This window comes from Zingiber officinale, chromosome 5A (genome assembly GCF_018446385.1).
Source record: "Zingiber officinale cultivar Zhangliang chromosome 5A, Zo_v1.1, whole genome shotgun sequence".
Lineage (NCBI taxonomy): Eukaryota > Viridiplantae > Streptophyta > Magnoliopsida > Zingiberales > Zingiberaceae > Zingiber > Zingiber officinale.
In genome coordinates, this window is record NC_055994.1 from 37,733,617 (window position 1) to 37,756,085 (window position 22,469).

At 35.3% G+C, this 22,469-nt stretch overlaps 1 protein-coding gene across 3 annotated transcripts; it reads right to left on the bottom strand.

Annotated features, from left to right (window-relative positions):
• Positions 1-14,663: 14,663 nt before the first annotated feature.
• On the bottom strand, positions 14,664-19,088 carry LOC121980432. Of its 3 annotated transcripts, XM_042532465.1 has the most exons (5): positions 18,715-19,078; positions 18,051-18,176; positions 17,778-17,948; positions 17,133-17,231; positions 14,664-15,269 (listed from the first exon to the last, which is right to left on the bottom strand). In XM_042532465.1, exons 1-4 carry the CDS (start codon positions 18,790-18,792, stop codon positions 17,145-17,147), a joined length of 462 nt encoding a protein of 153 aa, XP_042388399.1. In that variant the 5' UTR covers positions 18,793-19,078; the 3' UTR covers positions 14,664-15,269; positions 17,133-17,144. The 3 variants fall into 3 exon arrangements, with proteins under 3 accessions (XP_042388399.1, XP_042388400.1, XP_042388397.1); XM_042532466.1 differs by lacking the exon at positions 14,664-15,269 and having other exon boundaries at positions 16,958-17,231; positions 18,051-18,152; positions 18,715-19,088; XM_042532463.1 differs by lacking the exon at positions 14,664-15,269 and having other exon boundaries at positions 16,958-17,231; positions 18,715-19,076.
• Between the last annotated feature and the right edge of the window lie 3,381 nt (positions 19,089-22,469).

Genomic DNA, 22,469 nt, shown 5'->3' on the forward strand with positions numbered 1-22,469 from the left:
CAAATTCTTAGTCATACATCATATTGCAAACATGTACTAGAAATCACTAAATACATAATAACAACAAAGACACTAAACACATAACAACAACAAAAATCACTAAACACGTGAAAAGAAAACACATACTCATAATTAATGTCATTACACTATAATATGAAAATATAAAAAAGATAACTAGTATCATATACTCAAGTTTGCAATAAAGTAAGTTTATAAGTGAATAGTGATAACTAACAATCAAGTCTAGTCCTCTTTGAGAGGCGAAAAACTATTAAAGCATTTCTTATTCACTTTCTTCCTTAGAATCAATTTCTTCTTCAAAGTCTTCACTTGTAGATGTTGGTTGCTACTCAGAATATCGTACTGGTTTCCCTGTACAAAAATTTTGTACAAGTCCCGAACCATTCCTAACAACCTATTATGTTCTTTAGAAATTAAATTTGGAATCGCAAACAGAACTTAACATTATTGATTCCAAATTCAACTTATCTGTTCTTAGAGGTTTAGACTTGGATCGCAAACGATACTTAACATTATTAATTCAAATCCACCCATGTTATAAATTCGATTAAATATTTATTTCAGAGATCGGCTTCCAGGTTAAACATGGCGAGACACTAAGCCTTCTTGGGTATAGGATCATCCAACACTTCCTAGACAAAGCCTTTCAACGAAATTCAATATTTAATCTCCTTATAGTAACCCTAGGTTTAACCATTAAGAACAATCGAATCACAAGATCGAAAAACAAAAGAAACACAAAATCAAATCATAAATTCGTAACCTAGAATCGTTAGCCTCTTGTGTTTGATATTTCAAAATCCATACAAAGAAAACTAGTATGATGCGGAACAAGACAACTAGCTATACCTTTCTTTGTAGCTTATAGACCTCACGATCTTCTATCGTATTCCTCTTCTTATCTCGGACGTCGTGTGGGCGACGATCTACCAAGATGAGAATCCACCCAAGCCTCCTTCTTCTCCTTGCAAGTTTCGGCCACCAACAATCTCCTAGAGATGACGAACTTAGGCCACCAACTAAGCTCCAAGGGATACTAAGAAACAATACCTCTTATCTCTCCTTCTTCTCCAAGCAAAATCCGGCCACCAAAAATCTCCTAGAGACTAGATGCCACCGGCCACCAAAGAAGAAGAGAAGAGGAAGAGCAATGGAAGAGGGCCGACCACACCAAGGAAGAGAGGAGAGGAAATAATAGATTAGGTTGTCAGGTGAGGCACCTCTACCCTCTCTTTTATATTCCTTCGTCTTGGCAAATAAGGAAAGTTTTAAACATAATTAAAACTCCCTTATTTTCTTTGCCAATAAAAGGAAAATTTAATTAAAATTTCATTTTATTCTTTTAATGGTCGACCCCTACATGTCCTCCAAATAAGGAAAGTTTTAAACACAAAATTAAAACTTCTTAATTTGTTTTCGGAAATTTTTAAAATAAAAATTTCTTTTTTAAAATTCCCTTCATGGTTGGTTATAAAAGGAAACTTTTATAAATTAAAATCTCTCTATTAAAATATGTGGATGATCACAAAAAGGAAAGTTTTCTCCAAAATTAAAATCTTCCTTTTAACTACAAATAAGGAAAGATATTAAACCTTTCTCTTAATCCTTTGTAGAAACTATAAAAAGAAAAATTTAATTTTAAAATTCTCTTTTAAATCATTGCTTCCACATAAGGAAATATTTTAAAATTAAAATCCCTTTTATTTTTATTGTGGTCGGCCACCTACTTGGGCTCCAAGCTAGGGCCGGCCACCACTTGAACCCATCTCTCCTTGGTTTGGCCGACCCTAGCTTGGGCTCCAAGCTAGTCTTGGCCGACCACCTTAAGGTGGGTTAGAAGTTGGGTTTAGGTGGGTATAAGACTTTATAAATAAGAGGCTACGACAGGGACCGAGAGGAGGAATTGGTTGTGGTCTTCCGATGAACTTGAGCTTCCCGTGTTCGCCCCAAACACCCAACTCGAGTTCATCAATAATAACTCATACCACTAAACAGTTATTATTGAACTACCGCACCAATCCCATATTACTATATGCGCTCCTTCTTATCATGAGTGTGTTAGTCTCCCTGTGTTTAAGATATCGAATGTCTACTAATTAAATGAGTTACTGACAACTCACTTAATTAATATCTATCTCCAAGAGTAGTACCACTCAACCTTATCGTCATGTCGGACTAAGTCCACCTGCAGAGTTTATATGACAATCCTTATGAGCTCCTCAAGGGGACATCATCAACCTAGATTACTTGGACACACTTTCATTCTATAATCAACAACACAACATATAAATAATATCATTTCCCAACTTATCGGGTTTATTGATTTAACGAGCTAAATCACACCCTTTGATAAATTAAAGAAATAAATATTAAGTATATGTGCTTGTTATTATATCATGATTAAGAGTACACACTTTCATAATAACAGAGGTATTGTTCTTTTATATAGTCAGTATAAAAAAATACTACCTCAAATGGTCCTGCTCAATACACTCAGAGTGTACTAGTGTAATTTTATAGTCAAGATAAACTAATACCAAATTACACTACGACTATTCCAATGGTTTGTTCCTTTCCATCTTAGTCGTGAGCTACTTTTTATAACTTATAAGGAACTGATAACATGATCTTCTGTGTGTGACACCACACACCATGTTATCTACAATATAAATTAATTGAACAACTACACTTAGCGTATAAATATAGACATTTGACCAATGTGATTCTTTATTTCAAAATAAATGTTTACAAAAATTTAGGCTTTTAGTATACACTCTAAGGGACCAAATAGCTAGATATTTCTCATTACTTGAGTTAACTCCTAAGGATTCTTAAACTATATCCCATGTCAAGCTTGATCTAGGAACTACTTCCTCTTATACATCTTCATTCATCTATTCTCTAGCACTTTGTTGGCATCTTTAGGGTATAAGAAAGATCTCCTTTTTTAAAGTTGTATTAAGTAGGAAAGATACTAGATCATTCATCTTCTTCATAAGTAGTATATTCCTTTTATTTGCATCAACTAAGAAATCCATTTATTAATTAGGAATTCATGTACAATAAAGAAAATTCACAATTAAACAATAATTGTCATTCTCACTTACCTTTTGAAATGCACTATAATTCCTCTTACACTTAGGGAAGCTATATGTTTGGTTAAGAATCTTGATTGCTATTGCTTGCAAATGGGGAGCATCTGATCCAAACATTGGTCACCAATGTTTAATCAATTTAAATTAACTAAAAGATTAGTTAAATTCTAGAATTTATTTAAAATAATCACTTAGTAAGTAGTAATTGTTGTTGACGTAAAATCTTTATCATTCTTTGATCTTTGCCACATAACTAGTGGGTTTCCAAAGAGTCCAGATGCATCACATTGTCAATTCCATGCTTATTACATTTAGGACCGTAAATGAACCACATTTTCATTAGCAAATTTGAATTGGTAAGAGTTTGCTTATGTGCACTCAATATGCAAAAGGTCAATTAAATGAACAAGCTTGAACAAATGTGTACAACTTGTTAATGTATGTAAACAAAAATTGTGAATTGTTTATCAACAATATTTATGAACAATATCCATTTACTAAGTAATAATTATTATTGAGGTAAAATCTTCATCATTCTTTGATCTTTGTCACATAACTAGTGGGTTTCCAAAGAGTCCAAATGCATCACATCGCCAATTCCATGCTTATTACATTTAGGGCCGTAAATGAACCACACTTTTATTAGCAAATTTGGATTGGTAAGAGTTTTCTTATGTGCACTCAATATGCAAATGGTCAATTAAATGAACAAGCTTGAACAAATGTGCACAACTTGTTAATGTATGTAAACTAAAATTGTGAATTGTTTATCGACAATATCCATGAACAATATCCACTTACTAAGAGTAATTATTGTTGAGGTAAAATCTTCATCATTCTTTGATTTTTGCCACATAACTAGTGGGTTTCCAAAGAGTCCAGATCCATCACATCGTCAATTCCATGCTTATTACATTTAGGGCCGTAAATGAAGCACACTTTCATTTGCAAATTTGGATTAGTAAGAGTTTGCTTATGTGCACTCAATATGCAAAAGGTCAATTAAATGAACAAGTTTGAACAAATGTGTACAACTTGTTAATGTATGTAAATAGAAATTATGAATTGTTTATCGACAATATTCATGAACAATATCCATTTACTAAGTAGTAACTGTTGTTGAGGTAAAATCTTCATCATTCTTTGATCTTTGCCACATAACTAGTGGGTTTCCAAAGAGTCCAGATGCATCTGTATGCACCTTCAATTCCATGCTTAATACTTTTAGTGCCGTAAATAAACGACACTTTTATTAGTAAATTTGGATCGGTTAGAGTTTGCTTATGTGCACTCAATATGCAAATAGTCAATTAAATGAACAAGCTTGACCAAATGTGCACAACTTGTTAATGTATGTAAACAAAAATTGTGAATTGTTTATCGACAATATTCATGAACAATATTCATGTATAAAGCTTGTGAACTATGTTAATCAATAAAACTCTTATCAAACTTGTAAATAGATAAAACTCTTAAAATGAAAAAACAAGTTTGTAATATCAAACTTACAACTCCAAGCACAAAAATATTAAAGTTTCAAATAATCAAACTAGCTCAAATTGATAGCTAAATAATATCTAAATGAACCAAATTCAAGCCAAGTTCAAACTAAGCTCAAGTCTAAAAAATGAAATCAAGCAAAATTCAAACGGCTTTTTGCAAGTTGATTAATTTTAGACTTGGTTTGGCTTGACTTGACTCGGTTATCTTATAAAACAAGATTGAACATGCCAAAAATTTTGTTTAGGTTGGCTCGCTTACAAACCTAATCACATTATCTAGGGTGGTAGGATTAGGATAGAAAGTCTTTGCGCATATAAATCCATGATAACGCTAATATATTTTATCTTAATAAAGTCCCTATAATAGTAAAAAGGATTACGGTAATAAGTAAGTAGAGAACTATCTAATTTTCTCTTTACATATTTCTTGATAGGATTCACATATAGCTCATAAGAAGATTCTATAAAAAAGGGCATTATTCCCCTGTTAGCATTCTTTATTCCCCATACACAAATCTCATTATGGCTATTTATTGACATCAATAATCCTTCATAACTTCATTAATGAAAAAAAACACTGACAATAAAATTTACGCCTATCCTCAACTTTGTGCTCATCACAATAGTATTTACTTTCTTGCTTGTAACACTGCTATACCATCAACATTGTGCCTAATTAGCCTAAGAAAACACCATCATTCACTTTTCCCTTGCATTCATGAAACTTTGCAACAAAAGAAAAAAAAAAGTTGCAAACATTAATTCTAGCTCATACTAGATCCTTCTATTATTATTATTTTTTTAATGTTTTTTTGAGTGAAGTTACAGTTACACATTATTCTTGAATTCTTATGGTGGCTGTATGAGTCCAGATCCTCTGCGCCCGCCTCCCGTGCGCCCTCTGCGCCCGTCGCTACGCGACAAAAAACCCACGCGCTAAGCACGTGCGTTTCTCCGCTCCAGTAATAAAACCCAGCTCCGCACACATATCCTGATCGGTCAACAGACCGATCAACAGGAATGCTGATCGGTCTTGCTGACCGATCAGCATTCCAGCATTATTAACTTTTTTAAATTTTTTTTTCTTTTTTTTTTAAAATCAAATAAAATAATAAATAAAAATGTATTAGAGCAGGAATGCTGATCGGTCTTGCTGATCGATCAGCATTCCAGCATTATTAACTTTTTTTAATTTTTTTTTCTTTTTTTTTTAAAAAAATAAAATAATAAATAAAAACGTTTCTAATACATATAATAATTATACAAGTCCAATATACTTCGATCCATATTAATCCTAATAAAAAATAGTAAATACTAATGTTATATTTTTGTAATATTAGGATAATTAGTAGGCATTAACGATCAGTCTGCTGAAAAAGCCCGCCGAAAAAGCCCGCTTCTCCTCTCCGCTTCTTCTCCAGCCGACGACGGAGCTCTCTTCGCTTCTCCAGCCGAAGACGGAGCTCCCTACGACCGCAGGACCTCGCGAACCCTAGCTCTCCGCCGATTCCCTCTACGCCCTCTGCGCCCGCTGCCCCGTGTGTCCTCTTCGCCCGGAGGTAACAAAGATTGCATCATAACGAATTATGAATTTTAGTTGGCCTTGATATTTGGGTGGCTACATTGATGTTTCAATAACTTCCTTATCATTTCTAATTTTGTAAATGTCACAGAAAAATCCTGTGCTCAACCATGTTACTAAAATCCTAGATATTGGTTTTGTATCTAAGGACATGCTTGATCCTTATGTTGGAGTAGGAAACCTCATTATTTTTCTGGTTATCTTACTTGCTCATGCAAACTGGAACCTAAAATTTTAAGTTGAACTAATGGTAAATTACTGCTTCAAATCTTGAATTTTTTTGCTAATTGGCCGCAGCCTCGCGCTCTGTGAATGAAACCTGTTGTGATTACTGAAAGCACAACACTTTACAGTATATGGTCCATTGTTCTGGATCAGCTTGAAGTGCTTGCACATTTTCAGGATTTTTCTGTGACATTTTTTCACATGTTAAGTTTCCTAGAAAGTTGTTCATTGCTATTTGTTAATAATAAAACTGATATTACTTAATATTGATTGTAGAACAGATCAGAAGTATCCTCTGAAAGGTGTTCTTGTTAAGTCATGGAGGGCGAATCTATGAGTTGTCGTAGGTTGAATTTTGATGAGTCAATTGAAGAGTATTCTGAAGCAAACCAAGGCTGTGGTGATTATGAAGTTAATATAGAAGAAAGGGCTGATGAAGGTAATAAGATTCATAGTACGTTATATTGAACTTTATATACTTCGTTTTTTACATAATTTGATTATCTATGTGCATTGTTAATTGATTTGTTTGCATTAATTGATTAATTTTAAAGGCAATGAAGATGATACAGAGATTTTCCCCCCATTAAGCACAGATGAATTGGTGCCAAAAATTGGTATGAAATTTCAAACAGAAGAGGAAGCGTATGACTTTTATTTGAAATATGCTAAACAAGTTGGATTTGGCATACGAAGGACAAGAACCCATAATGATAATTCGGGCAGATTAATTGACAGGACGTTTTGTTGTAGTGCACAAGGAAAAAGGGGAAAGGACAAACGAGATATTTATGTGAAGCAAAGTCGTACTGAGACAAGATTTGGTTGTGATGCTAAACTAAGGATTAGTTGTCGAAATAATGACAAGTTTTGTGTGGTGAACTTCATTAAAGAGCATAATCATTATCTTTCAAGCCCAAACAAAACACATCTCTACAGATGTCATAGGAACATATCTTCTTCTGCAGCGATACAAATTGAGATGGCAAGTGAGGTGGGAATCCCCCCAAAAGCATCTCATGATCTTATGATGAGACAAGCAGGTGGGAGGGAGAATTTAGGGTTTATTCCTGAAGACTACAAGAACTACTTGCGATCTAAAAGAATAAGAAATATGAGAGTGGGGGATACAGGAGGTGTTCTAGAATATTTGCAGAAAATGCAATGTGATGATCCAAATTTTTTTAATGCTATTCAAGTTGATGAAGATGATTTGATCACAAACATTTTTTGGTCTGATGCTAAGATGAGAGCTGATTATGGCAATTTTGGAGATGTTGTTTGTTTTGACACAACCTATAGGAAGAACAATGAAGGTCGTCCAATTGCATTGTTCGTGGGTGTTAATCATCATAAGCAATCCATAATTTTTGGTGCAGCTTTATTATATGATGAAACTACTTTGTCATTTGAATGGTTGTTTGATACCTTCACTAAAGCTATGTCTGAGAAAAAACCAACAACTATTCTTACAGATCAAGATGCTGCAATGGCAAAGGCTTTAGCTTCCAGATGGCCTGAAACACATCATCGTTTATGCATTTGGCACATTTATCAAAATGCCGCAATACATTTGAGTGGAGTTTTTTCTCAATTCAAAGAGTTTGCTAAAGATTTTGCCTCTTGTATATATGATTTTGATGAAAAGGAAGACTTTCTTTCTACTTGGAACTTGATGTTGACTAAGTATGCACTTGAAGATAATGATTGGTTGAGACGTTTGTTTAGCATAAAGGAAAAATGGGCGTTAGTATATGGAAGACAAATATTTTGTGCGGATATGACTACAACCCAAAGAAGTGAGAGCATGAATAGCATTTTGAAAAGGTATGTCACTTATCAGCATAAGTTTTTAGAGTTTTTCAATCACTTCGAAAGATTGCTTCAGGATCGTCGATATGAAGAGTTAAAAGCAGATTTTAGATCCAATTCAAGTGTTTCGTGTTTATTGTATCCGGTTGAAATATTAAAACATGCTAGTTATACTTATACTCCTGAGGCATTCAAGTGTTTTGAAAAAGAATGGTATAAATCTCATGATTCTATTGTAGAAATTTGTGAGATTGTTGGATCACATGCAACATACAAAGTTACTTCGCACAAAAAGAAGCACCATCATATAGTTACACTCTATTCATCTTCTGAAAAAATTCAGTGCAGTTGTAGCTGTAGAAAATATGAATTTGCTGGGATTTTATGTTCTCATATTTTGAGAATATTTTCTATGAAAAATATTATGAAGATCCCAAATGAGTATATTTTGAAAAGATGGACAAGAAATGCAAAAGGTGGATACTTTGAAGGTAATGATACAATTGTGAACAAAGATAGTTTGGATCCAAAAATTCTTCACAATATGCGATATAGAGATTTGTGTGGGTTATCTGTTCAATTGGTCACCAAAGCAGCAGAAAGGGATGACACCCACATGGTTGTTAAAAATGCTATGTTGAGCTTATGTAAGATGGTTGATGAAAAATTACAAGTTAATGAATCAATTGTGCATCAATCAAATCTTAGCCAAGAAGCTAGTCAGTTGGTTCAATCTCTAGATGACACAACAAGAAATTTGAATGAAACAGAGTATCAAATTGGCGAAGGAAACGGTCTTACAGTCAAAGGAATTAAACCTAAGAAGAAAACAGTTTCAGGCAAGAGGTTGAAAAGAGGCATAGAACAAATTTCTAGAAAAAAGAAAGGGGCAAGCAAAACTAACCAAACTCCAACAATTGTTCAGGTTTCATTCTTACTAATATTAGATTTTTTTTGTTTGATGTTACATTTAAAAAGCATATAGAATTAAATAATTTTATTTTTTTAATAGGGTATAGAAGATCCCAATATAGAAGATCAATTTCCACCACTTTTGCCAACACAACTATCTCAGGTTTACTTATTTTTTAACATTCCAAAATTAAATATTTATTAATAAATTCAGGCAACTATCTCAGGCTAACTTTGTTAGTGATTATTATCAGGTGACTTCCTCAACTTCAAAATTTCAGACTGCTATCTCAGCTTTGGACAACAGATTAAACGAAGAACAAGTAAGATGAATACCACCTGCTATCATATTTTATTATGATAGTTTGACATTTACATTATGTGTTTATTACAATACATCATGAGTATTATTGTCTTGCCTAATCTGCTTATTATTGCTTTGCCTACTCTCTACTTCTCACATAGTTATATTCCCCCCCTCCCCTTTTGCAGCGAAGATATCCACCTACTGGATACCACTCGCTGGATACCACCTGTTGGATACCGCCTGCCAGATTTTTTCCCCCAGGACATCCACCTACTGGATATCCACCGTCAGGATATCCCGCATCTGGATATCCACCTTTCGGATATCCTCCAGTTGGTTATCCACCTTCGGGATATCCCCCAGTTGGTTATCCACCTTCTGGATATCCACTCTTTGAGTATCCTGGTACATCAGCTCCACACCATGGTGAATCTCATTTTTTATTACCAATATTCACATATCAATCAAGTTTATAGGTGACATATGTTTACATGTGGGCATATTCTGAATACAGGCGGACAGCACGGGCATCGAAAGGAAAAACATGGTACCTCTTGAACAAATAGGAAAAACATGGTACCTCTTCTTTTGTAGGTACCTCTCGATCTTTTGTTATAGTGTAAGATTGCTTATGTAGCAGGAATTTGGTAGACCTCAAATTAACTGCCTTAGTTAGAAATGCTACATGTATTATGTAGGTATATGCTAAACTGCACAGATTGTTTCCTTCCATATATAAACAAATTTCTCAATTCAATTGGATTTTTTTTGTTGAAAATATTAGTTCTTATTATACAATTCCTTTTGGTGATGTTTAGTAATGGCTAGTTCCTTGATTCAAGTCATACAGTTTTGTGTTTTGAGTTTCATTAATATTATTGACGATCCTTTACAATGAACACAAAGTACTTGTCATTCGTGTTAAAAATCTATTTGATGTAAGTATATTGTCTGTTCAATATTATTTCTATCTTGTGTAGGAAAGTTCAGCTTGGGTTACTTCACATTTTGGGCAATCATTGCCGTCGCCTGGGGTTCTATTGCCTCCGCCTTAATCATAGTCTTGCCAATACTGGAAAGCTGGAGGACAATTACATGTGTCTTGAGTGGCATGTTCACCAACGATGCTTTGATTGAAAAGGTTGATGAAATGAATATCCGGATGCGTGCCATCATGTTGGCAATGCCAGAAATCGAGAGACACTACTTGCTGGAAAAGGGCACGGCCAAGAAACTTGATTCCTTTGAAGAGGCAACCCCCGGTGTCACAGGTGGTGGTTGCTGAACTGTGGCTGCTTGCTATGAGGAACTTCGCGACTTTGTATCATCTATTATGTGCTGTGTAAACTACTTACTAAAGGTGCATAATTTGTTGTACGCTATGCTCTTGCTTTTCTCCTTCAGCTTTGTTCAGTTTCCAAGATTTTAATGGCAAAAATATTACTGTGTTTGACATAAGATTTATTTTGAAAATGGTGTAACACTTTCAGTGATTCGAATTGACCCCTATCTTCGATCAATTCTACCACAACCCATGTTTCCTAAATTTTGTGGAATGATGCCCATGAATCTTATATTGAGCATAAGAAAACTGTTAACTTGAACTATTATGTTTTGTTAAAACTATCCACAAAACATTATGGCATCTGTTCAACAGGCTCACACTTTAGTTCCTCATCATGTCACCCATCATATTGAAAGTTTAGTTCAGAAACATATTGTGAACTCAAAGCCAGGTGGTTATCTGATCGGTCACCAGACCGATCAGTAACCGATCAGTAACCACCGAGAAGTTACTGATCGGTCTGTGGACCGATCCACAGCAGGCAACGGAGGCAACGGAAGGATAGGGGGATCGGTCTGTGGACCGATCCACAGAAGGCTGATCGGTCCACAGACCGATCAGCAGACTGATCGTTAATGCAGTATTACAAAAATATAACATTCCTAATATTACAAAAATATAACATTAGTATTTACTATTTTTTATTAGGATTAATATGGATCGAAGTATATTGAACTTGTATAATTATTATATGTATTAGAAACGTTTTTATTTATTATTTTATTTTTTTTTTAAAAAAAAGAAAAAAAATTAAAAAAAGTTAATAATGTTGGAATGCTGATCGGTCAGTAATACCGATCAACATTCCTGCTCTAATACATTTTTATTTATTATTTTATTTGATTTAAAAAAAAAGAAAAAAAATTAAAAAAAGTTAATAATGTTGGAATGCTGATCGGTCAGCAAGACCGATCAGCATTCCTGCTGATCGGTACGCACGTGCTTAGCGCGTGAGTTTTTTGTCGCGTAGCGACGGACGCAGAGGGCGCACGGAAGGCGGGCACAGAGGATCTAGACTCAACGGAAACAATGAGAGCTCTTGTCTTTTCAACTATATTTTTCTTTTTTTTTATCATCAATCTCTTCAAGCATCACATCAATAGTATGGGATACACAAAAGGACTAGAATATGTGTGGGCGTTACTCTTCCATCAATCTTCCAATAGCTGTATTTGTCGTGACATTATTGTCATTATTTGCAACACAATCTTTAAAGATGTATTTACCAGTGTCAGAATCCTCAAATGCATTAATGGACGTCAAGGAACTTGTTCCTAATTTTCAATTTAAGCACAAGTTTATAATGCTCTTGCCCTTTTTATTTGTCTATGAATCAATCATAATAGTGTAACTGGTTCTCTTCCAAGCAAACCCTATACGCTTGCAAATCTTCTTTTATTTTAGTCATTTATTTCTGGAGTAAAAAGTTCACCAAGCTCATAAGGAGTTGGACCATTATAACTTGACGATATTGACTGATTCCCACTACTATAGTGCGGAAAGACTTTAAGAAAAAAAATATAGATATGCTACATTAATGTTCATCCTAGTGTCGGCCCCACAAATATGGAAGGAGGTAAATACAAATACACAGGCGTTAAACACATAATGAGGTAAATCCCATATTATTAGTTCCTGAGAATCGACCTTAGCCATTACACCAGAAATATCATGCACCTACAGTCTATACTACGCCTTAATGAACCTTGTGGTACTGATGTCATCACTATCTCTAGTTCACTAGCTGTGAATTAATCCATTAGTCATTTAGTTATTGCCCTCTTCTTGGATTTCCACATCCCTTTCCCTAGAAAGGTTAACCTTTGTATGTTTTGCCTCAAGCAACTTTGTCTAGTCATTCTTTTTTCCATTAACTCCATGCACTCAAGGATCTCACATTTTAGCTTCAGATATTACTTTATGACAAACATTACTTTGAACATGAGCAAGGTGTTGCTTAGATCTATAGATTCCAACCTTGGTCACCTCACCCTAATTTTTTTACAAGAGTATTAAGTTCATTCTTGTTAGCAAGAAATCCATAATTCAAGCTAAATGGATTAACCCAAGTGATCTATAACATTCAAAACTACTATCTCGTGTCGAGGTTGTTTCCGTACTCCAATTCATTAAGAATGAACAAGATAGAACAAAAATATGCAATCATATAGGCTGATATTTAAAATGAAAAGTAAAACAAGAAAAGGATACCGTTGAAGAAAAAATAAGAACAAATTGGAGGAGAAAACTAACCAAAGGTTAGTTGGTTACTATAGATAACACTATTGAATTTGATGCATGTAGAGGAGTTATAGTGGCTAGCAAGCATCACGTGCATCAAATGATGTTGAGTTTAAAGGTGTTAAGAAGAGACGAAGGGGTTTTGATGTTGAATGTAAAGCCATTCCGAGAAGGTGTTGAGTGTGGCCGACGGTCTTAGGCTACAAGGAGTTTTGCTAGAGAGTTCGGTTTTGGTGTGGGGAGGAGAAGAGATGGTTTAGGTTTATAAGTTAATCAATCTTTTCTATCCGTCCACTTTTTTTCATATCAATGGATCAACTCTTCCTCTAATTTAACCAAACCTACCACCTAAGTTTTGTTGTTTGGACCATTTAGGTCAACTAGGCGGTCCGCCTATTCTAATTTTTAAAAGCATACTTAGCTGTGACCACCTACATGATAATTGATGTGAAGCCCTCCTATTGTCACCTAGGGTGAGTATTTAGGCCATGCAACTTTTTAAAACCTTGGAGGTTAGTAGTTGAGGTTCTCATGTTTGAACCCGAATAGTCATTGCCATGTAATTAAGTTGTGAGATGAGGCTAGTAGTGGTTGTTTTTGTGTTCTTCAAAAGTCATCACAGTGAGGAGAGCCACATGGTTAGGTTGTAGTAGAGATGGTATTAATAGTGCTCCCATTTGCTTTGGCTCTATCAATGCTTTTTGATCTTTAAAGGGAAATTCACTACTCTCCAACTTACTGATACTCTTAGACCAACTTGGCAAGACATCGAATGTGCATTGGGACTCTATGGAAAGCACTTGGGGAGTATACAATGCTAGAATTTAAGAGTGAACAAGGTGAACATCATATGATTTGCAATAGTTAAGCCAAAAGCTTCGTTGTTGTGGGAAATCATTTCCTCAAATAACCATTTCCTTTTTTAGGTTGTGATTCGCAAAGTGTTAGTATTGATGGTGTGAGTAGGCGCAGACCTTGATCTATAAACACTTTCAATTGCTCTTACAAATTCAAGGCATAGGCACTTTAGCACTAGTATCAATCAAGATCGAAGATATGCAATGGAAATAGGGTAAATAAACACAATAGAAAAAAAAATAATGCTAAATCAAGGCATTTAGCATGGTTTGGACACTATTATCCTACTTTTGCGGCCTATTAACTCATTAGGTGAGTCACTTTTCAAATATCGCTCATCAAATCTCTCTTTCTTCATAGGTGGAGAAACCTCTTATATAGGACTTTTCTTTACAATATATAAATATGAAAGAGTACAAGAGAAGTTACCAAAGGGTTATAAAGATGATTTTTTTTTTCCATTTGAAGCGCTTGGAAGTCATCTCGCTTTTCTTGTAAGAGTTATTGTTTAAAGAGGCTCCCAAGGCTTATATAGACAAGGCTCTAAAGGATATTGTTTAAATGCTTCTAGTCGACTAAAATTCATTCCAATCAACAACTAAAGTTCAAATATCTATTCATTACAAAACCCTCAGTAGATTAGTTAACTCAAATGCATTTGAGACTACTTAAGTGAATATCATCTACTTGAATGATCTTATTTTCAATCTCAATAGAAATTATTTGTTTCAATCGCTTAACTCAAAGCTCTTTAATTGACTAAATTTCCTTTCACTGAATTGAACTCAAAACAAGACCTTTTTGTTCTCAAGTAGAAAGTTGAGTTTATTATCTAGTCGACTCAACTATCTGGTCAATTAAAATCCATTTCAATCGACTAAATCTCAATCTCACTAGTCGATTTTGATCTAGGAGAACCTTGTTCCTTAGATAAATGTATTTCTAGCCAAAACCTACCCAGAAATCCAAGATTACAATCTCTTATAATCTCTCACATCTCACATTCCGAGAGGACTGACCTCTGGGTTTTCTTTTGCTTGCCAAGAGTCTCACCTTTGGGTCTTCATTATCTGCCAAGGGGCCTCCCCGTTGAGTCTTCCTTATTTTCCAAGAGGTCTTGTCACTGGTATTCCTCAAATGACACCTACCACATTCGAGCATTCTATCAACTCCTATTGGTCTTCTCCATCTTGGACCTTTCCTTCTGTCAATGCCTATTGCCAAGTATTTAGTTAACCTTAATTTTCTTGAACTTTATCTTTTGCCAACATCTTGTGAATTTCTCCATCTAGCAACACTTGTAGGACTTCTTTATCTGCTAAGGTTCTTTTGGTCTTTTCTTTCTGCTAGGACCTATTGGTCTTTTCACCTGTCAAGTATCAAGTGAATCTTAACTTGAACTTTTCCAACCTTAAACACCTGTCGAGTCATTACTACTCTTACAATTACTGTCAATGATAAATATATCAATAAACACAATATAAACTTAAGTTAAACCTTTTATCAACTGCATCAAATATCATTGTTGTACCCGTGAGTTGGGACATGATTAATCGAACACAAAGTAATATGTGTAGGCATAATCATATGCATAATACAATGAAGAAAACATTAAAGGTGGCAACCAGTGTTGCTAGACGAGGGCGAGCAATCACGCTGGCATTATATAGGAGAAAATTCATGTAGAAAAAAGATCATTTAATGATGCAGCACAAGCTCATAAGGACGTCAATGTTTTCCTATGGGGTTACTTGTTATGTTGTTTATCCTGCTATCATGCACCATTAGGTCATGGCTAAGAGGGCATGTGTAGAAGAGTCATAATGGTAGAAATATTGACAGAAGATTGATCTGGAGGTTGGATTTTTAGTGGAAGGATCGGGAGTCAACAGAAAGATGGTGTCACTTGCCAAAGTAGATCTGCTCACAGGAAGGCATTAGCAGTAGTTGCAAGGAGGCATTCATGGCAGTTGCAAGCAGGGGACAAGGAGAAGGGCAGGTGTGGCTGTAACTGCTTCCAGCGAGTGTGGATATGCTGAGAAGAAGTTGCTGGAGGAGGAGGGATACTTGGTTGTCATTGCTAAATGCTCATGGAGGAAGAAACAACATACAAATCTCAACAATCTCTCACCCTTGCCCACGCCACGAAGATGAAAACCAATTCATGCAAGAGGGAGTAAGAAGGCATCCAATAGAAATGCTAATGCTAGGTGCAGTAATGCGTGCATAAATAGGTATTAGATTATCAGTGAGACATGAAAATTGGCAACACAAGTCAGATTCTGATGTGTTGGCAAAATCAAGATAGACAAGTTCTCTAGTTGAGCAAACTTTTGATAGGATATGATGCAGCAGCTACCATAAAATTAAAATACAGTTCCATCTGTTTTATTTCTACCCTCTGGTTATTAGGTGTGCATTCTATCGGTTAGTCTGGCACTCGATTCTTTCTAATGTTCCTATTTTGACTTTTGAAGTTAACCTCTATCCGTTATCAGTAGTTCTTGGATAGTTAACCTCTATCCGTTATCTTGTAAACCATGTTTCATCATTACACTATCAGATATACAAAGATGACTGAAAGGCTGTTACCCATTGATAAAACTAATTACGATCACCTATTAAGTATCAGCATCATTGTGGCTTGTCACAGTATGTAGAATTGATCATACAACACTAGAAACAAGACTCTGATAGGAGCTATCAGTTGCCATCAGAATTTCTGCTCCCCTTTTAAACTTGTTGACTGAATATTTTAGGAAAGATCAAAACTACACATTTTTTTTTACCTTTTCCTTTTGGAACATGTAGTCCTGATTTTCTGTCAACTCATATCATCCGGTGTTCAATTCTTCTACAGATATGATGATATGGACAATGATAGTGATTTCACTAAATTTCAGTTCTGTTATATTGAAAACTCTGTTTCTCTACAAACTATATTGGTAAATTACGTTTGTATGAACATGGAAGCAACATGTAAATTGGCCAGTTTTGCAGTGTCTGTCATACTGTTACGAAGTTCATATTTACCGTGTCTCGTCTTACTCTTCGAACTATCACAATCCACAATACTCTCTAACATGTATGTTTTGTAATCTTCAATATAATAATACTTGCAAGATCATATATGATATTACAAAGGACATGCTACCTTGGAGCTGGCTGTTCAGCAAGCCAAATACTGATGTAGTAAATAAAAAAACTCGGGGCTAGTACTCATTAAAGGCACCTGCTATATAAATCAATCTTCAATGCTTCCAGAGCAAACCTTGATGGCATGCAGAACTGCTTGTTTGACCACGTGAGCATCCATAGTCTCTACTCTAATCTGGCAAAATTTTCCAGTCTTAATATTGAAGAACCAAGAAACAAGAAATGTGTGATCACTTAAAAATAATAGGTCCAACTAAGCCATGGATCTCTGTCATCACTGCAGAATGTGCTTTGTATTGCATTGCATCATGTGCATGGTTAAATTGCATTTGCATGTGCACAAAGATCTATAATTTCTATTCCACGGTAATGAACTGATTGATGTCTAGTTTCTCAATTTTACACATACAAGAAGCCTCAATTAGCATGGATATTTATAGGAATAGTACTTCTTGGCTAAGGATATGCATGACAGAAAGATATCAAAAGATTAAGTGTTTATTAAACACTAAAGGAAATTTCTATGTGGCTTGACGTTTTCTGTCTTAAGTCGGAGGTGAATTGAATATAGTGTGTCTATATATTTATGCAAACCAATTTATCATTAAATTCTGTACTTCTATATGGTTTACTTGCAAGAACCACTTAGTTTTTGTCTTGCCAAGCCAGCTAAATTCATGTGTAGATATGCAGGTAGTGAGTACTTGGGGTAGGAACTTACATCTCCTCCCACCACTTCTAGATGAAAAGTGTCAGTACAGGCTGCCCTAGCTTGCACCACGCTGAGTCCCAGCTGATCAAAGGCTTCCAAAATGGAGACGAGCAATCCTGGATAACTCATCATTGAAGAGACATTTATCAAGAATCCTCTTTGCAGGGTTTCAACAGTCACCTGCAGGAAATTTTAAGAATCTACAGATGTCAGGATCACCTCAGCAAGAATTAATGGACTAGGTATCAACATGGTAAAGCTAGGGAGAATCGTCATATTTACATCAGGTAATGCTTTGTCTCTGATACTGCTTTGCGTGCATTCAATTTCTTGATTCAGCATATCTACTTTCTTCTTTAGCTCTTCAATGTATTTTGATGCGTCCTGCAGTATAGAGGTCTTGTTCAGCTGCCAACGGAATGAAAATAGTTTAGCACTGGGTACATTTAGACTACACTCAATGTTCAATGCATCAAGTTCTTGAAAAAAGTAGTCCATTCTGATCCATTTGCAATTTTTTTTTTTATATGTCAAAGTAGTGAAAGTTAAATAATCTCACTCTCATTAGCCCTGTCTTCTTCAAGAGTTCCTTTTCTTTTACATGGAGATTATTTAATTTAGTATAAGAATATATAAGGTATACTTTGGTGGTACAGGGTCAGAAAATCTTTGAAAAGAAGAAAAAAAACAACATAAAAGTTTCATGTGTTATTCTTCAAAACAGCCAGAACAATACAAAGTTCATCCGAACAAAGGGAATTTTGTAGAGAGAATATGATAAGTGATCATGACATTCTGTCCTTTTTGTTTGACAAACAAAGTTAGAACTCGAAGGTTTAAGTGATTCGATGAGACACGAAACGTAGAACTATGGTCACTCTTACTGTGAGACAAGTATACATGAAGAGCTGATTAGTTGAAAGCAATAAGAGTGAAGCAAATTTACTGCATGAGAGTGTGTGACCGCTCGGAGGAGTTGCAGCTTCTCATGCAAGGCGACTCTCTTGTGCTCCCGAGAGACCATGACTCTCTCTCTCTCTCTCTCTCTCTGCTATTGGGGAGGCTGGGCTGTTGGCTGCTTAAAAAGAGGGAGGAGACCTCTGAATGCCATATGATCTTGATCCACAGTTGCCTCAGTTTTTTTCAAATCAGAACATTATTTTACTCATCTGTTAAGCACTCTAGCCTTTCCTGCATAGAGCATATATACAAGCAGTCGATGTTAGTGATCATAATCTTCTTGCTCTTAGCATGCTCAATGCACTGCTACATGTTTTGATATATTGCATGCTCACTCTATTGAAACGCTTTTTGCACTTGCCAAGTACTAGTTTTTTTTTTTCATGTGTACTATCAGGTAACTGCTAATTAATTGTGCTGCTGGATCACCAGCTTAGCTATTTAGAAGCGCTTAAAGAAAGCGTCCAAAGGGATAGCGTGAAGGCAAAAAAGAAAAACAAAGGCCATCTTATCCTGCCTTGGACTGAGGTCTCAGGGTTAGCTTTTTGTGCCTCATTATCCGTCATGCTCATAGGATTCCTATACCATGCACCGCCATGATTTGCATGCAACTTGGCGTGGCCGTATACATTCAATCTTTTTCTATATGGGAAGCAAGTTCAGCTGTTGGTGTAAATATCTTTGATTATATTATATATGTATAATTATTCCGTTAATGGTAACTGGAGAAGTATCCACAGAATTTAGTATTTAATATTTGAAAAAGTAGTAATTAATGGGGTATTAAGCAATGTGAAAGTTGTTTGCAGTTTGCAGGGCAGGGAATCTGCTCGTGATGGGTGTTGGATGGAAAGCAGCGAAGGCGTCAAAAGGAGGGGTTTGTTTGTTGTGCGCGGGAGGTGGACGGAGGGCGAAGGCATGATGAGTCGAGGCTCTGGGAGCTTGTTTTTTTTTGAGAAGGAATGAGTTGTGCATGCCTCCAAATGACTCTCACGGGGCAATTCTTTCTTTGGACGTCGCATTGTTTTCTTATTTGAATGTCATATTCAATTGACGGATGCCATCATTAGGAGTGAACTGATTGAATCCACGGAATTTGAAAGTTAAATTTGATTAAATTGATTTTTTAAATAAAATATTATTTTTTTTATTTGGTTTTGATTTTTATTTTCACAAATCGATTAAATTGATTGAATCGAAATCTCATAAAGACTGATACATTTAATTGAATACAATGTGATCAAAATCAGTTGATTTGACTATCCAATATTATTGTTTATTGACTAATAAGAAAAGGTGATGAAGTTAGTAACCGAGGAAGTTAATCGATTTTATATTGGTTCGATTATTCAATTTTAATGGTAAGTTTGGTTGGTTTGATTTGTAAAAAAAATTTAATTTAATCAGTTTTGATTTGTTCGATTTAGTTAGTTCGGTTTTGAATGATTACTCACCCTTAGCCATCATCTTACTTGTTATTATTGGTATATTCAACCTCTAAAATTTTAATGTTTATTTGAGTAATATGTTTGATAAAGTCTAATCAAGGTTGGTCAAATAATTTGGTCAAAGTTGGGAGTTAGAACAAATCAAGGTTGATTGGATGATTAGAAGAGAGTGGTAAAGTCTGAGTAAATCAAGTGTGATCAGATACTTGATAGTTAAGTGATAAGTCTTAATTGGTCAAGGTTGACCTAAGTAAGTGAAAAGTATTGGTGTAGGTAACACTAATAATTAAACTTAGGTTTTGATATATGACAAAAGGTTAAAATTATTATGTGTGATCTAATATATTTATCAAGTGTGTAAACAAAAGGACTTGATGAGTTTAGAGGACTTCACACTAGGCTGAAGTTTAATTAAGTTAGGAGGAACTGATAACTAGCAAAAGCTCAGATATGTCAAGAGAGGACATGATATCTTACAAGAAGTCCAGTTGGATTTGTAGGACCTAACAACTGGTTGAAATCTAGATGGAGCATTTGGTAGGAAGACTTGGTGGATCAAAAGATCAAAGTCAAGTAAGTTCGCAAATGGTAAATAGAGATAAGTGCAGGAGGAGATAGATTCAATGAGGACGAGTCCTAATAGGACTGTAGACACTGGTCTAACTTATATTCATTTTAGAAATTTAGGTTGAGGCCAAGACTAGATCTTAATCTTGGTAAAACAGATCTAACTCATAATCTTATTTTATTTAATGTGCTAACTTTATTTTGTAGGTTATTTTTATTATTGGACTAACTTATTTTTGTAGGAGTTAATTGCAAAAAGTCAATTTCCGATGAACAGAGCTCAAGGCACCTTGTAGCTAATTGGAGGCATCTCAGATAAGGCATTGGAAGAGTCCTTTACTTGATGGAGGCGTCTTCTCACAGATAAGCTTCGCAGTTAAAGTTTCAGCCATTGGAGGTGTCTTGGAGGTGATTGGAGGTGCCTCAGAGCTAATAGAGGTGCTTTAGAGTTATTGGAGGTGTCTTCAAGTGGACAGGGATCACGACAAATGAGAATCAGATCAACGCGATTGGAGGCGCCTCAGGTCATATAAGCCCCCTCTAATGACTTATATAAGGCAGTCTTGACCAACACTTCAAGTACAATTTGTTTACGAGCTTCCTTGATCTTTCTGCTACACCATCTTTGTGCTACTGCTATGTTGCGACGCTGCTATGCCCGACTACTACAGACAGACCAACACCAACACGCAAGTTTAATCAAATTCTTCGTCTTCGTATTGGGTAACGAATTTTATTTAATTCGATTATTGCATAAGGAAGTGTAGGTTGGTTGTATTCCATTACTCTACTAGAAGTTTATCGATAGAGAATTTTAGTGGATTACCCATCGAGAAAGGTCCAAAGGGCTTGGGTCTTGGAGTATGAATCGTCGAAGACTCTGAACCAAATAAATACCTGTGTGTGTTTTTTTCCGCTTATTCTCACTTGACTTTTTCCGTTGTGCACTTGTTTTAAAAGAAAATTGAAAAAGAAAGTTTTTTAAATACACGTGATTTACCTCCCCTCTCGCATACATCAGTCCTATAAGTGGTATCATAGCCAGGTTCACTCTGAATTGGTGCAACTACCATTTGAGTAGGGGATCCTTTTTCTTATGCCCTTTTTTATGTCTTTTAGGTTTTGAGTTTTTCAACTTAAGTATAAATTGGTGCAATCATCTCTTTTGACAGAGTTTTAAGTTTTCTGTTAATTGCTTGAAATTGGTGCAACACCACTCGAGTTATCTTTTTTGTCTTATTTTGTTCTCCAATACTACTAATCCAAGACCTAGTCTTGAGATTTTACCTTTCTATTATTCATTTTTGTTAGATTCTCTTGCCTAAATGGTCCAAAGAGAAGGATATAACATTGCTCACCCTCCACTCTTCATCGGGGATGACTTTTCATATTGAAGATGAGGATGGAGGTCTACTTGATGACCAACATCGATCAATGGTTCAACATACGATGAGGCTATAAGGATCCAAAAGACAATGCAACCCGTGTGCCACTTGATCCAGAAAATTGGAATCCAAAAATAAAGAAGAAGGCCCAAGTTGAATCAAAGGTACTAAACACCCTCTAATGTGGGATAACAAAGGAGAAACTCAACTGGATTGGACCGTTCAAAAACTCAAAGTAGCTCTAGGATAAGTTAGTTGAGATACATGAAGGCACAAACGACGCTAAGGTAACGAAGCATGATTTATTATTAAACAATTTACTTAAAATAAAAATGTAGTAT

What these genes read in the sequence shown, in the direction of transcription:
- LOC121980432 (XM_042532465.1), bottom strand. Translation starts at nt 18,792, where the DNA reads ATGGTCTCTCGGGAGCACAAGAGAGTCGCCTTGCATGAGAAGCTGCAA. An exon ending in CGGTCACACACTCTCATGCA is followed by an intron (nt 18,177 to 18,714) that starts GTAAATTTGCTT and finishes TTCCGTTGGCAG; the next exon opens with CTGAACAAGACCTCTATACT. An exon ending in TAGAAGTGGTGGGAGGAGAT is followed by an intron (nt 17,232 to 17,777) that starts GTAAGTTCCTAC and finishes AAATTTTGCCAG; the next exon opens with ATTAGAGTAGAGACTATGGA.